This window comes from Macrobrachium nipponense, chromosome 5, assembly GCF_015104395.2.
Source record: "Macrobrachium nipponense isolate FS-2020 chromosome 5, ASM1510439v2, whole genome shotgun sequence".
In the NCBI taxonomy this organism is placed as follows: Eukaryota; Metazoa; Arthropoda; class Malacostraca; order Decapoda; family Palaemonidae; genus Macrobrachium; species Macrobrachium nipponense.
The window spans coordinates 30,478,368-30,493,378 of NC_061107.1; the positions used below are offsets into that span (position 1 = coordinate 30,478,368).

Sequence of the window (15,011 nt, forward strand, 5' to 3'; positions counted from 1 at the left end):
TGATCCTACATGAGGGTGGACCACATACATTTTCAGAGCCATTGTTCTTGTCTGAGTTCCAATTCTGTTATCTGTTAAAAGGTTTTTCATATTCTTAAAAGTTTTGAGCTATCGGAATCCTCTTCTCAATATCTTGTTTTCCCCTCGCATCATGTCAGTAGACTGCCAGGGTAAACAAAACTGTTAGCCTGTTTTATACTTTTGCCTTAATAATATATATTTACAATTTGGTGGAACTTTATTCTTTGATGCAACTTCAACTTCTGTTTTTTCTTACATTGATTTTCAGTCCTTTTTTTTCCTGACAGACTTACAAGGCTTATATAAATTCCGTCTTAGTTAACCATTCCTGGTCAGTTTCATGTACTATAAAGAAACTTATCCTACAGTATTATGGAACAAAAAAAATTTTATGACAGGTTTACAATTTTGTGAACTTATCCATTGACCCACCAACCACTAGCTAGCTGGCAATGGTGAAAACCTGCAAACCTTCCACCAACCTTCACCATAGTTACCCAGTCAATACAAATTTTCTTGCTAACTATACTACATACAATACAAAAAAACTTTAAATTATACTAAGGACAGATAGCATATTTTATTTCTTTATAGTACTGAAGTTAAGAATACTTATGAACAGATATTATATTATAGTTATCACACTACACATTTAAAGTCATCAATTATCAGTATTCTATAGTAGACTTTTTTTAATTTCACTATATGTTTACTTATAGTATTAGTTCTCCGTTTTTGAGGTCATTTGAACAGTAACAGTTAAGGCTTACTTATTGCTTCTGCTAACCCCTTGTTTCTGATGTATACCAAAGCAGTAACTAGAAATGCAACTGTCCCAGAAAAACATTTAGAACATTTTCAATAATTAACAGATTAGATCATTACTATAGCTGTCTGCTAAAACTATTACTTAAGAACTTTTGTCTGATGCCATTAACAACTTTACATTCAACAATAAAAATATCATGCAGAGTATTACCTGCAGCATTCCTGTGTAATCTTGCAGCTTTCTCAATGGAGTATGGGTCACCTGATAGGAAGTTGCCTTGACAACCTCCAGACCATCCATCACTCCCAGTCGTCAGAAAACTTCCGTTTTCCATTAAATTAGGGTAAAATAGGACTAGAAAGTGCATTCTGTAGGGCAACATTCATATCAAGACCTGGAAATGGATCACATATAACAAACTAAACACGTGCACAACACTACTACTTACAAAATGCTAACCACTGTCCCTTATTGTTAACTTACAGGAAATAAGGATCTTTTCTGGATAGTGACACCCCAATGGTTTATGGGGGTTATCAATCTAGACTAATTTCATGGGGGTCATAATCTTCATGATATATGGTCTTATGTTTTTACAGTACAGTGGTCCCCCCCATATTCGCAGGGGATACGTACCAGACCCCCTTGTGAATAACAGTGGTCCCCCCGTATTCGCGGGGGGATTGCGTACCAGACCCCCCATGAATAGTTAGAACCCGCGAATGTTTTGAAACCCCTATGAAAATGCTAAAAACAGCCTATTTTGTTAGTTAAAACTCAAGAAAAACCACTACAAATTTTCATGCTTGTTTTTTTAATAGTTTTATCACAAAAAGTGCATTTTATGATGAAATTCATCAAAAAAAACAAGGAATTTGTGGATATTTCTCATAAAAAAATAATCCACGAAATGCGCGAATTTTCCGCGAATAATGTGGGGAAACGTTCCCCAGAGAAATCCGCGAATGTGTGAGTTCGCGAATCTGGAGAACGCGAATACGGGGGTCCACTGTCGTTATAACTCGCGAATAGTTGGAACCCCTTTAAAAATTCTTAAAACCACCGATTTTTGTTGGGGGGGGGGGGGTTAAAACTCAAGGAAAAACCCACTAAAAAGTTTTTTATACTTTTTTTTTTTTTTTCAAACCCTTTAACGCTGATTGGGACGTATTAAACATCAACGAAAAATTGTCTGTTTGGGGTGCCAAACCGACTTATGGTACATCGATGAAAAATTTTTTTTTTTTTTTTTAAATTCGTGGAAAAATAGTTATAGGCCCTACTAGGCAAAAACTTTTTGGAATCACAACGCCTTGGGGGATGCTGGGAGCTCACGGATCAAGCTGTTGTTTTGTTTTACAATCGTTACCAGGCGCACAATCGCGAATTTCTTTCTTCTTGCACTAAAAAGCATCAGCGAGACATATCAGAAAAATTATTTCGTCACTGACATAATTTTGCACCATTTTATATTAGCAGTTTACATAAAGTATTTATATATGAAAATGTGCGCAATTTCATGTAGAATACAACAATAAACAACTCATGGTTGTAGCTATTATCAGTTTTGAAATATTTTCATATAAAAAGTGCCAAAATTTCAACCTTCAGTCAACTTTGACTCGACCAAAATGGCCAAAAACCGCAATTGTAAGCTAAAACTCTTACATTCTAGTAATATTCAATCATTTACCTTCATTTTGCAACAAAATTGGAAGTCTCTAAGCACAATCTTTCGATTTATGGTGAATTTATGAAAAAAAACTTTTCCTTACATCTGCGCAGTAACACTTCCAAAAAATCATAAATTTTTTCGTCTGATTGTTGTAATGTTTGCACCATTTTAAATTAGCCGTTTTTCATAAAAGTTTTATATAATAAAAATGTGCGTGTAGAATACAACAAATAACAACCCTTGGTTGTAGCTTTTATCAGTTTTGAAATATTTTTATATAAATAACGATATAGAAAAAATTCGACATTTGGTCAACTTAAACTCGACCGAAATGGTCGAAAACTGCAATTGTAAGCTACAACACGTTAGCCTAGTAATATTCAATCAATTACCTTCATTTTTGCGATAAATTGGAAGTCTCAAGCACAATATTTTGATTTATGGTGAATTTTTGCGTCCACGCGTTACGAATTCATGCATCATATTGTGATAATATTTTCTCCTTGTTGCTTTTGATCGTTTTACAATTTGTTTTATATACCAAATTAATTGCAAAGTTTTTAGTTGTACAATACGACGGAAAAATAATAAACTCATTAGCTTTAACAGTTTTGCTCACAGCACAATTTGTATATAATATATATGAAAATTTTTTTCGCGCTGTCATATATTCCAATATTTATATATGATGATGATATTTTTTTTTTTAAATTTCTGATGGTTGCATACTAATCTTCAGGCAATGACAAAAAAGGAGCCAAAAATTAACTCTTAATCTTGAAAAATTAAGCATCCTGTGATTTAAAAAAATAAAAATAAAAAAAAAATTCCGCTTCGGCGCTCACTCGCGAACGCCACCGGCATACAGGAGACACTTTCAGAAATACCAGCTCGGCGTTTAAGGTTCAATAGTTTTATCACAAAAACTGCATTTTATGATGAAATTGATAAAAAAAAAGCCAGAAATTTTAGGATATTTCTCATAGAAAAATACCGTGAAAAGGAGAATTTTCCGCGAATAACGTGGGAAACGTTCAGGGAGAAATCCACGAATGTGCTGGTCCACGGACCTGGAGAACACAAATACAAGGGGTCCACTGTAATCCTCAACAGGCTAGTACTAAACATTTCTCAAAGGTTGAGACATACCAGTTAAAATCCTTGGGGGTCACTGTCTATTAAGATCAAGAAATGCTTTTAAAAATGACATCCACAGGCACACAAGGCAAATTTAAGTTTGATTTCATCGAACAAAAATAATGACAATTATGTTACAAGAGATTAATGTAAAATTACAGATAATAATTTTCATATTCAATTTCCATTCTGACAACCATCAATACAATAAACAGCAGAAACAAAAATTTAGCTATACCACTGAAAATGTCTAAATATCAAGATTTTCCCTTTACAGGATTAGACAAGACTAACTCCTTCATGTCACATCTAGTTTCATCCCAATGCACTGCCAAAAACCTGCAATTGAACAAAACTACATAACTTCCTCATTCATTAACCCTTTATGGACGGATTGATCCTGGGTTGGGAGTAGTAATAACACGTTTGGGGTGGTGGACGGATTGATCCTGTGGATAACAATATTAAGCATCATCGATTTAGAAGAATCGGGCGGGAAAGAGGTGCCATACTTCTATAGCCCATAAATTCAGTAATGGCAACTTTTGCACTGGCTAATACCACGAATCTGGCATCTTAAGACTTCAGTTTTCTGCTTGTAACTTCAAGGGTGAATGTGTTATATGTCTGTCTCATGTAATGTATTTTTTGTAAATTATACCAAGGGGTTGCTGTTGGTTTTTTGTTCTTATCTTTCACAATAGAATGTCAGTTTGTAAAATGTAATTTTATAAAGAAAAGTGCAAAGAAATATAAAAAACATGCAAAGTAAAATAAAAAGTACTGAATCTTCGTTCTCAGTAAATTTACATAAATATTTTTCAACAATTATGCTAAGATTTTGTTACCGATTTTATTTCTTTTTTTGATATTGTGTGAGCAGCAATATAAAATTTTACACACAAAAAATACAAAAAAACACCCACAAGTGTGTAATTATGACTGTCTTGTAAAAGAGGCCCCATAAGGAATGTAAATAGTAATTTTCAACTTCTTGTGGAAGGTAAGGAAAATTTTTTTAGAATTTTTTTCTTTCCCCATATGCATTTGCATATGTTCCTCTTTCCAATTTTTTTTTTTTGAAGGGGGGGGGAGGGGGGGGGGGGGGGGGTGGGGGGGGGGGGGGTAAAATTTGGGCTGACCTCAAAGTTTTCCCCAGCCTGAGGAGCTGCATATCTATATATTTACCCATCCAGTAGAAGTAAATATATCTTCCCACTGAATTTCACTATTCTGGAGTTGGATCTTATCAACATCTCCATTAGTGCCCACATCTTTGTATATAGTCGAGGGCCTTATACTTGAATTGTACTATCCATATTTTGTATGTTTCTTTTTTAGTCACAAAAAAGACGGGACTGTCATGGATATCTTGTATATAGGAGCAAGATGTGTACTGCAGCAGTTCAAGATACCTTAGGTAAATATGTATTGCAACCCAATATTGCAAAGTAAGTACAACAATGTTATCCTCAAGTTTGGCATTGAACCCTATATGAAATACCTCAAATACTACAATTCTGTAAGTTCTAACTATTGTAGTAGGATGGTCATCTTCTCTGCATCTTCTCACACTTCTATGTGGGGTAGATGCTCCTGATAGCTTTCCTCCACTGGCTCAACATTTGATTGTTATTTTGCTGTATTGCATTAATATTATTTGAAAATGAGTAATTATATAAATTCATAAAATTATTTGGATATACTTACCTACTGTTAAAACTATCTTATATCTCTGTGCAATGAGGAGTGTTGACACTCAAACAAAAGATTGAATGGCTGCCCAGATGACTGTCTAGTTCACCTGTTCTACATCAGGTGTTTCAGATGTTTTAGCTCATCAACATCTCCTTCACAGCCCACTAACTTGTGGGGAAGCTGGGTGGAGTCTACTTTAACAGCAAATACCCAAATAATACATTTTATGAAAATTATATTTGGGATGAATCTTACTTACTGTTAACACCTGGAGTGTTTAAAAAAAAACATGATTTTTTTCCTCCAAGGAGTGTTTATAAAACTTGGGTTTTTTCCCATAATTCATTGTCTATCTTGAACCTGGGTATGAGCAACCTACAAGAGGCCAGCAGTCCATACGCAATACAATCATGTCAGAACCTGCGTTTGCCTTGCCTTTGTCCTTCTCCTTTTCTGAGGAGTTGCTCGGGTCAAGCTTGACCTCATGCACCTTTAAACATGTGGAGGATCAAAAGGCAAAGTTATTAAGTAGTGATTTCCTGTCTAAACACTGTTGACATTGCTAAAGTTTTGTATTGTTGGGTGGATGGTGGTGCACAATAGGGCATGCATTGGTTTTGGCAGAGATCCCTTATATTGTGTCATTTGGTCCAATTTTCTTCAAATGCCAGTTTTCATTTTCTGCATTTTTCAGCAGCTCTCATCAACAATGGCCAGAAGGCAGTATTCTCTGGGCATGGATGTCATTAACTCCTTATGGAATAAGAAAGTGGTGATGATGATAATTTAAGAGATTGCCGACATCTCTATGGCAAACAGCTCGAGTGTGTGACAAAGGGTTGGGGGGCAAAGCAGATGACCTATAAATGACTACGATGACGAGAGGGCAAGACGGGGGATTAGTGGGTCTGTGCCTTTTTGTTGTGACAAATTACAGAGTTTTATATCAATATACCATCGAGATGCTGTAGAGAGAGAGAGAGAGAGAGAGAGAGAGGGAAAGAGAGAGAGAGAGAGAGAGAGAGAGACGAGAGAGAGAGAGAGAGAGGGAGAGAAGAGAGCGAGAGAGAGAGAGAGAGAGTTTCCTGAGCTTTATCTTATGATATGTTCTTAAAGAAATCTTCCTAACTTGCAATAAGGCTATGCAAGAGCAAAATTGTTTCACAAATAGTAAATTCAATTTATATGTTTTGTTAGTGCAAGTCAGATAGTCAGGCGGCAGATTTGGGATTGAAAACAGGTGTGGACTGTGGCCATTTTGTTACATACTTGAAAGGCAAGTTGGCATATCTCTATATATTCTTTTGTTTTCTATAAAATTTGTGATATGTGGTATATTTTCGTGCATAAACATCATATTTTATAATAGTTAAAATGATTTTTTATAAGAAATTTTTCATGGTGACCTTTAGATTTTACCCCTGCCGTATAACAGTAATTACATCTTAGTGCAGATTTTCTTTTTACACAATTTCCCATTCTAGGATAATGCGAGTTTATTTTATAAAAAAAAAATTTAAAAAAAAAAAAAAAAAAAAAAAAAAAAGTGATTTTGATTTTTTTTTTTGGGGGGGGGGGGGGGGGGGGGGGGGGGGGGGGGGGGGGGGGGGGGGGGGGGGGGAGGGGGGGGGGGGGGGGGGGGGGGGGGGGGGGGGGGGGGGGGGGGGGGGGGGGGGGGGGGGTGGGGGGGGGGGGGGGGGGGGGGGGGGGGGGGGGGGGGGGGGGGCAAAAGAACTTGAAACCTTTTTTTTTTTTTCTCTCGAATCAGATTTTTACCTCTATGGGTCTGACACCTTTTCTGGCAGTCCACATATTGTAAATAGTATTTTTTAGGAGGAAATTCCTTCAATTTTTGTGTACAGCTTAGTTTCTTATTTTGTATTTTTTGTAAATATTTTTGTAAATAATTTTTTGTATACTTTATTTTCTTAATGTATTTGTATTACTATTTAAAAATTTGTAGATGGATGTGATTATCTTTTCAGTAGTGTTTGGCAATGGTGAAATTTATTTTAGAAATTAAAATGTACAGCATAGCTACAGTTTTGAATTTTCATGAATTTATCTGGGCGCGCAGGTCAAGCTCTGGCCCCACTCACCTTTAACGGGATACCAATTATAGCGAACCTATCCAGGGTTTAAAAAAGCTAGCAAATTCCACAATGAGAAAGGAGTACAGTGGGTAGCGCAGTTAGACAAAAATCTGCTCAGTCAATCAAGCTAAAAGGTTTCTTGCATGAAACCCAAAATATTCTTACCTGATCTGGAATCCTTTCTGAATCTTATTAACCAAAAGAGGTTGGATTCCATTCAGAAAGCAAGGCTCTCGTACATGTACATTGGGAACAGCCGAGTTGAAGAAAATGCCAAATTCACCAAAATGAAGCAGAAGTGGCCTGAGAGGGGACGCCTGTCCCTGGGGTCCAAAATGATCTTTAAACAAGTGACTTAAAAATACCTTTGTGATCTAAAAGTACGCTCCTGTACAAAAATGTACCTTCACGCTCCCCAAAATATTAAAACCAAGAGCCCAAAGGACTGATCTTTCTTCAGTTTTCAGGAAAGTCTACCCACTACTAGTAGCTTTACTGTTTTCAAAACACAATTCTGCATACATAAGGTAGAGCGGGCAAAACCAAATTGTACTTCTACTTCACCACATTTTATCCTAGATCTACCCTCAAGTGACAGACTGCTTAACATTAATAGTGTTACAACTGCTGCTCACATTATGAATGTTTACCTTCAATAAAAGCAAAAGGTATAGAGGTAGTTTTCATGCAATAGCTAATCAAATATGTCAGAGAGGACCTTGTGTTCTTTGACAAAGATGTTCTAGGTTTCTAAAAAACACAAGGTAACTTGCCTCTTCCAGGCTTAACCTTTGACAAAGATATTCTAGGTTTAGTAAAACCACAAAAACAAAAAAAAAAAATTTAACGTTGCTTCTGCCAGACTAAAACTTTGACTAAGAAACCAAAGTTTTCTTAATCCACAAAAACGTTAATTTGCTCTTCCCAGGCTTAAGCTTTGACAAGACATTAAGCTTTCTAAAACCACAAAACAAAAGGTTAATTTTACCTTTTCCAGGATTATCCTTTGACAAAAATGTTCTAGGTTTCTTAATTCACAAAACAAAAGGGTAACTACCACTTCCAGGCTTAACATACAGAGGTGTGTTTCCTCTTCTCTCCACCAGGGAGATTAAATTGGAATTCTTATAGTTCTCTGAAAAACTCAAGTGTTCACATCATTCTCAGCTCTAGAACAAAAGATAAAAAAAAGCATTCCCTTTAAAGAACGGCTGATAAAACCCCCATTCAACAAAACCACCAACGACAAATTACCTATCATTATTCGACAGTTATTTACAGTGGTTACAAGGAAACGATTAGCAACTGCTAACTAGCAAACTATCTATAAATATTTGTAATGATAATCTTTTCTTTGGTAGTTATTTACAATGATTACAAGATCTCTCAAAACGTAGCTTCGGTTGGGAGTAAATAAACTTTTCTTTATTTGTTTGCCCGTCATGGAAGTCATCCATAATAATAAAGGTGGAGAGAAACTGCTACAAAGGTTATAGTTATACTAAAAAAAAACCCACCAGTGCTACTACAAAGAGATGGGAGTGTTCTAAGATCAACGTTTGGGTGTAACTGAAAAATAGCAATTTGAAATATCACAGTCATTTAAAGTATAGAACATGATCATGAGCGAGATGAAGGATCAGTGGAAGTAGCAAAAATGTGTGCAACCCTCTATCAACAGGCCAAATCAACTAGAGGAAATACTGGTCTCATTTTAGCGGATTCACATTGGCGAGTATGACTCAAGAAAGAAGACTTGCCATGGGAAATATAAATACAGTTAAAAGAAAATTAAATGAGAAACTGTAAAATTAGTTGCATTTGCAAAATCTTTGTCTTGATTTTAGTAATGTTAAGAAGGACATTGAAGAATTTCTTAATGGTGTTGCCAAAAATTGTATATATAAAATTCTGACTTCCTAATTATATTTATTTTAACAAAGGTTTTAACAAATCTAGATTAACATTGACGTTGTTTTGTAGTAAATATTAAGAATATCTAAATTTTGACTATAATAATTTTTTTTATTTAAGGATTTTAAAAATCTGTTAACTTAATAACTTTTGTGATTTGATAAAATGTAAAAATCAATGAATTTTGACTTTATAAATCTTTTTTTTTTATAAAGGATTTTAACCCTTAAACGCCGAAGGGGTATATAAAAATAGTTTTCCGTGTGGCCGGGGGGGGGAGGGGTCTCGGAGTGAGCGCGGAAGCGGAAAAAATATTTTTTTCAAAAAATCACAACGCACTTAGTTTTCAAGATTTAGAGTTCATTTTTGGCTCCTTTTTTTGTCATTGCCTGAAGTTTAGTACGCAACCATCAGAAATGAAAAAAATTATCATTTTCATATATAAAATAATGCAATATATGATAGGGCGAAAAAATTTCATATAATTGTATTCAAATCGCGCTATGCGCAAAACAGTTAAAAGGTAAGTTAATTTTTTTTCATTGTAATGTACACTAAATTGCAATCATTTTGGTATATAACAATTTGAAAAATGATAAAAGCACACAGAAAATATTATCACAAAATGATGCATGAATTCGTAATGCGCGGACGTAAATATAATTTTTTCAAAAATTCCCCATAAATCTAAATATTGTCCTAGACTTCCAATTTCTTTCAAAATGAAGACAAGGATTGAATATTACTAATACTTTAAGAGTATTAACTTACAATTGCAGTTTTCGACCATATCTGAAAAGTTAAAGTTAACCGAACCGTTTTTTTTTTTTTTTTTTTTTTAATACAATTATTTCGGAAATTAGAAAAGCTCAACCTTCAAAAAAGCAAAATATTGTTATTAATCAGATTTGGTTTGGTTGTTGAAGCATAACTGTTATTGTTCAGTTGTTTATGGCTGCAAGTGTTTAAGCAACGATTATAAAGGTACTAACAATACTTTTATCACTCATTTGCTTTTGTAGCAGATTTAACTAAAAGATATGATAGCAGTCTGAACTCACTCACTCTCTCATACTAGGTCAAGATTTACCAGCAAGTTCTCTGAATAAACTGACAATTTTGTATTTACTATCAGGCAGACCACAGTAAATGATTAGGCAAATGAAAATTCCACATTTTCATGGAAGTGTTATTACATATTAGGGCAAAATATCTGGCCGTGGCACTAAGGTATTGTTAACATGTCTATGGTACCGTAAGGTGGATTGTGACGCCCGTAGACTTTTGAATTTTGCTTAGCATCGGGCCCCAGGAACGGAACCCCCTAATGTTAAACCTGGGGCTGCTGTATGGTACAAAAAAAATCTAATTCAATAGAATAATAATAAATCTAAAGTGTCTTACATTGAGCGTGTTCGGGAGTGCGCAGAGTATGGCAGTAAAGAGATGAGGGGATGGTATGGGTTACTGGAAGGGAGACGGGGGTACACTTCCCACTGAAGAGCTCAGATGATTTTTTTTTTCTTTCTTACATATCGCCGGTTTGCTTTCACACTCAAACTCCCATCCTTTTGTTATGGTAAAAATACCATCTCGAGTGACAATTTTCAGCGTTTCTTTGGTACCTTAAAAGTAACCCATCCCCACATCATCAAACAACTGGCGCACCTTAGAATGGTTTTCTACAAATTTCTTTAGATTTTCCCCAAGTTTCACATTTCCTGATTTCTGTGCATGATAGTGCCAAGTCAGCACTGTTCACCTCATCCTCAGATGAATAAAAAACCTCTTAACTTAGCTCTCTGTCTCTTCGAACTTCTCCAATTCATCCACTGTCAGCTACTCTTGTTCATCAATTAGTTTGTCTTTGTGGTCTACCTCCGCCACCCCCATATTTTTGCCAAATAACAAATCATCTCTACAGTTCGGTCCTTCATGAAACGAATTTGAGCGTTCTTTTTGCAAAATCCTCTTAACTTAGCTCTGTCTCTTCGAACATCTCGAATTCATCCACTGTCAGCTACTCTTGTTCATCAATTAGTTTGTCTTTGTGGTCTACCTCCACCCTCATATTTTTGCCAAATGACACAAATCATCTCTACAGTTCAGTCCTCATGAACGAATTTGAGCGTTCTTTTTGCAACACCCTGCCAATCTGTATTAATGAGCTTTAAGCAGCTGAAGATGTCAAACATTCCTTCCATAAACTCCTTGCGCGGGCCAGGATCGTTGCTTTGATAACCTCGAAGCATCTTTGAAAGAGCCATAGCGTAGAGTTTTTACAATTGAATATGAGCTGGCGTATGGGGGTGGTGTTTAAAGGGATGAACATCAAGTTGAAGTCAAACTCGGTTCAAAGTTCATGATCTTTCATGTCCTTCAGAGGGGGAAGGTGCGTTGTTCATTACACTTACCGCTTTGGGCAGAGTCTGTTTTCTTCTAATAACTTTTTATATAGTTGGCCAGGCCACTTCATTCACCACTGCACGCACAGAGTCTAAGAGACCCAGGCTTTATTGTGCTGCCCTTTTTTAAACTTTCTTAAAAGCTGTGGATTCTCGAATGAATAAATCACCAATGGCTTTATTTTTAGATCTCCCAATGCATTAGTATATAACAAAAGCTTCAGGTGGTCTTTCATTGGCTTATGTCCTAGCATTTTCTTTTCTTCAGAAGTAATATGTATAGTAGGTTCCCCTTTGCCCATTCTCTCCATAAAAAGACTTTGTCTCGCCACAGTTGAATACTTATTGGGGATGGTAGCCCTGAGAATCCACAAGGCTTCAAACTTCACATTCTCCAGCTGCCTTTGTATCTGCACTCACAGCCTCCCTGTGTCAGACAAAATGACCTTACCCTGCCTGTTTCATAAATTATTGGAACCATCCATGCTCGCTTGAATTCCATCTATTGAGAAGAACCTGGGAATTTCTTGCGACTTCTCCATATACGTTCGAGGCTTTCTGCCAAATCATGACTTTATTCACAGAATCTCCAGCAAGCTCTTTCAGTCTCAACCACCAAAATGCAGCAATTTCTCCATTTCATCTATTATTTACAGCACTGATTGAAAGATATTCCTGGTACTCCTATGGCAGTATCTAACAACTTAATTTCCTATTTCCTATTTTCTTTAGAACAGTATAATATCTTCGGCACAGATCTGCCATATTCTTGATGCTTGGTCAGACATGCATGTGCAGCTTCATGCTTGTTCTTTCTTAACTAAAACAGGTAAAGACTCCTTTTCTTCATCACTTCCTTAAGGGGCCGGCCGGAACGCCTATATATGGAGGTATAGGGCGAAAAATGCAAGTCATGAAAAAAATTCATGGAGCTTCATATGGCAATTGAGGATAATACGTTATACGAAATATTTAGTCAAAATTCCTCTTACTTTCGTAGTTACAGAGTAATTAGTTAACGTAACTCAATAAGCCTAAACATTGATCCGTACAAGAAAATGCAACTATTTCCTCTATTATCGTAAATTTTGATAATTATTGTCAAAGAAATTGGGAGAAATGGCATCTGTAGACATTCCCCGAGTTGAGAAGGAGACTTCAGGCCAAGTCCAGTCCTGATAATGATTTAGTGCGATCACAGACTTCGAGTAGTCTACACGTTCCATTTCACCTCTGACATACGCCTGCTTTTACGTATGTTTATGTATGTTTCGGCAAGAATTTCATCATGCCAATGAGGAAAAGACAAGGAAAACATCTCGCTAACATACAGACGAAGAAAAATTGCTCAAGTATTATTACAGAATATCATAATATATGCGTAGTTAGTGAAGAGAGAGGGGAGGGTTGCTTAGTAAACGCCCCGTCTTGCTTGACAGCACACGTCACACTGTGCCCAAGGCTACGACAATCTTTGAGCAAAGAGATCTTCATTTATGATAAAATAACAAAGTTTTGGTTTTTTTAAAACCCAAAATGGAATATGAAATTCATAATAATCATGATTTATTAAATTGTCTTCGTAAAAAAAAAGAGTACGCTTCGAGTTTCACCTCTTGACATTCTCTTGCATTTACGTTTGTTTATCTTTGTTTCGGGCAAGAATTTCATCATGCCAAAGAGGAAAATACAAGGAAAACATCTCGCTAACATACAGAAGAAGAAAATTCGCTGTAATAAGCAGAGTTAGTGAAGGGGGGAGAGAGAGAATTGCGTAGGAAGGAGTCCCACCCCCATCTTGCCTCAAGTAGTGCCCCCAGGCTGCGATATACGAGCAAAGGGATCATCATTTATGATTAAACTATGATAAATAAAATAGTTTTGGTTTATTAATACACAAAAAAGAAATATACATTCATAACAATAATACATTATTTATTAACATTGTCTTTTATAGAAATACGAAGGAAAACTTCTGAACGCCCGAATCTCAAAACTATACTTATTGACCTTCAAAATCTATCTTCTCACTTAGTTTTAAAGCTATATTATTGAAATTTGGTATATAACTCAGAAATACATTATAGAACAATCAAATAGAGCCCTTTTTTCCAATTTTTGTTTTGTATTTTTTTTATAAATTTTTTCTCCATGATTTATAGGGTTTATTTTTATACCATATTGAAAAAAAAAATTCATATCTTGCAAAAAAAATGACTTTTAGAAAAAAAAAAAAACTCTCCCATTCGATTGGAGGTCTACATCAGGTCTATATATGGTAGTAATCCCAGGTCTTAATATTAAATATCAAGGAGGAGATAGAATTTGAAAAAATGGTTATTTTCGGGATAAATTGCCCTGGCGTCACAAAACCGCAGGTCAGAGTTCGCCTCTGACCTTCGGTTTTGTGACGCCAGGGCAATTTATCCCGAAAATAACCATATGCGGTTTGGAGATGTCCCAAGTCACCTTATTAAGTGGTATGAATATCAAAGTCCTGTCCTTAAAAAAGGGCATTAGCCGGCCGGCCCCCCTTAAAGGCTTCTTCATGGGTACACTTATTCACGATTATCAATTACAATATTCACAAATAGACTGCAAAATATGCTGCAATAGTTATGCAGTTTCAACCATAGGCACAAACTACTAGTGTAGATGAATGGGTTTGTGTGTCAGGGTCATGTGGCAAATTCAGCTGATTAAGGAGAGAGAGAGAGAACTATGTATCTTTCCGTCTCTACATCCATGTGGTCCTCCCTTATCATCCAGGCCCAAATGGATGGCGTCTCCTCTCCCACAATCCCTGTTGGCTGTGGCTCAAATTCCATTCTCAAACAGTTCGTAAATCTAACTTCAGCTCCATATCACAAAATTATTAAAACATTTACTTCATATGATGAAAATATGAATAACAAATCACTGTACTACAGTGATTACAAAATTGGTTTGGTAAACTTCACTCCTTCAGCTTTATATGATAATGATTAATCTAAGTTAAAAAAAAGCTTTTGCAACTGTTACCATCTAAAAAAAATATGGTTAATTACCCCTTAACCCTTTCCGGTCTTGGGGCTTCTGAGAAGCCCACACCAACACCGTGCATATCTTTGTAATAACTCGATATAGCGTCCCCAAAATTTATCCAATCCATAGTCTGTTTTCTCTGCTTGACGTGTATAAATCAAAGAATATCTTTTCCCAACCAATCAATCCACAATGTGGCGCCGAAAATAATATTCAAAACTACGCCAAAAACTTGGCTTGTTTCTGGCGAGATCACCTCATTTCGCCCGCGAAGT

At 36.0% G+C, this 15,011-nt stretch overlaps 1 protein-coding gene across 1 annotated transcript in view; it reads right to left on the reverse strand.

Moving 5' to 3' along the window:
• Positions 1 to 1,006: 1,006 nt before the first annotated feature.
• The window catches only part of LOC135215077 (uncharacterized), a 53,198-nt gene continuing 39,193 nt past the window's right edge, over positions 1,007 to 15,011 (reverse strand). The window contains exon 4 of the mRNA XM_064249556.1: positions 1,007 to 1,184. Within this exon, the coding sequence (XP_064105626.1) occupies positions 1,129 to 1,184 (56 nt within the window). The 3' untranslated portion in view covers positions 1,007 to 1,128. The remainder of the gene's footprint in view (positions 1,185 to 15,011) is intronic.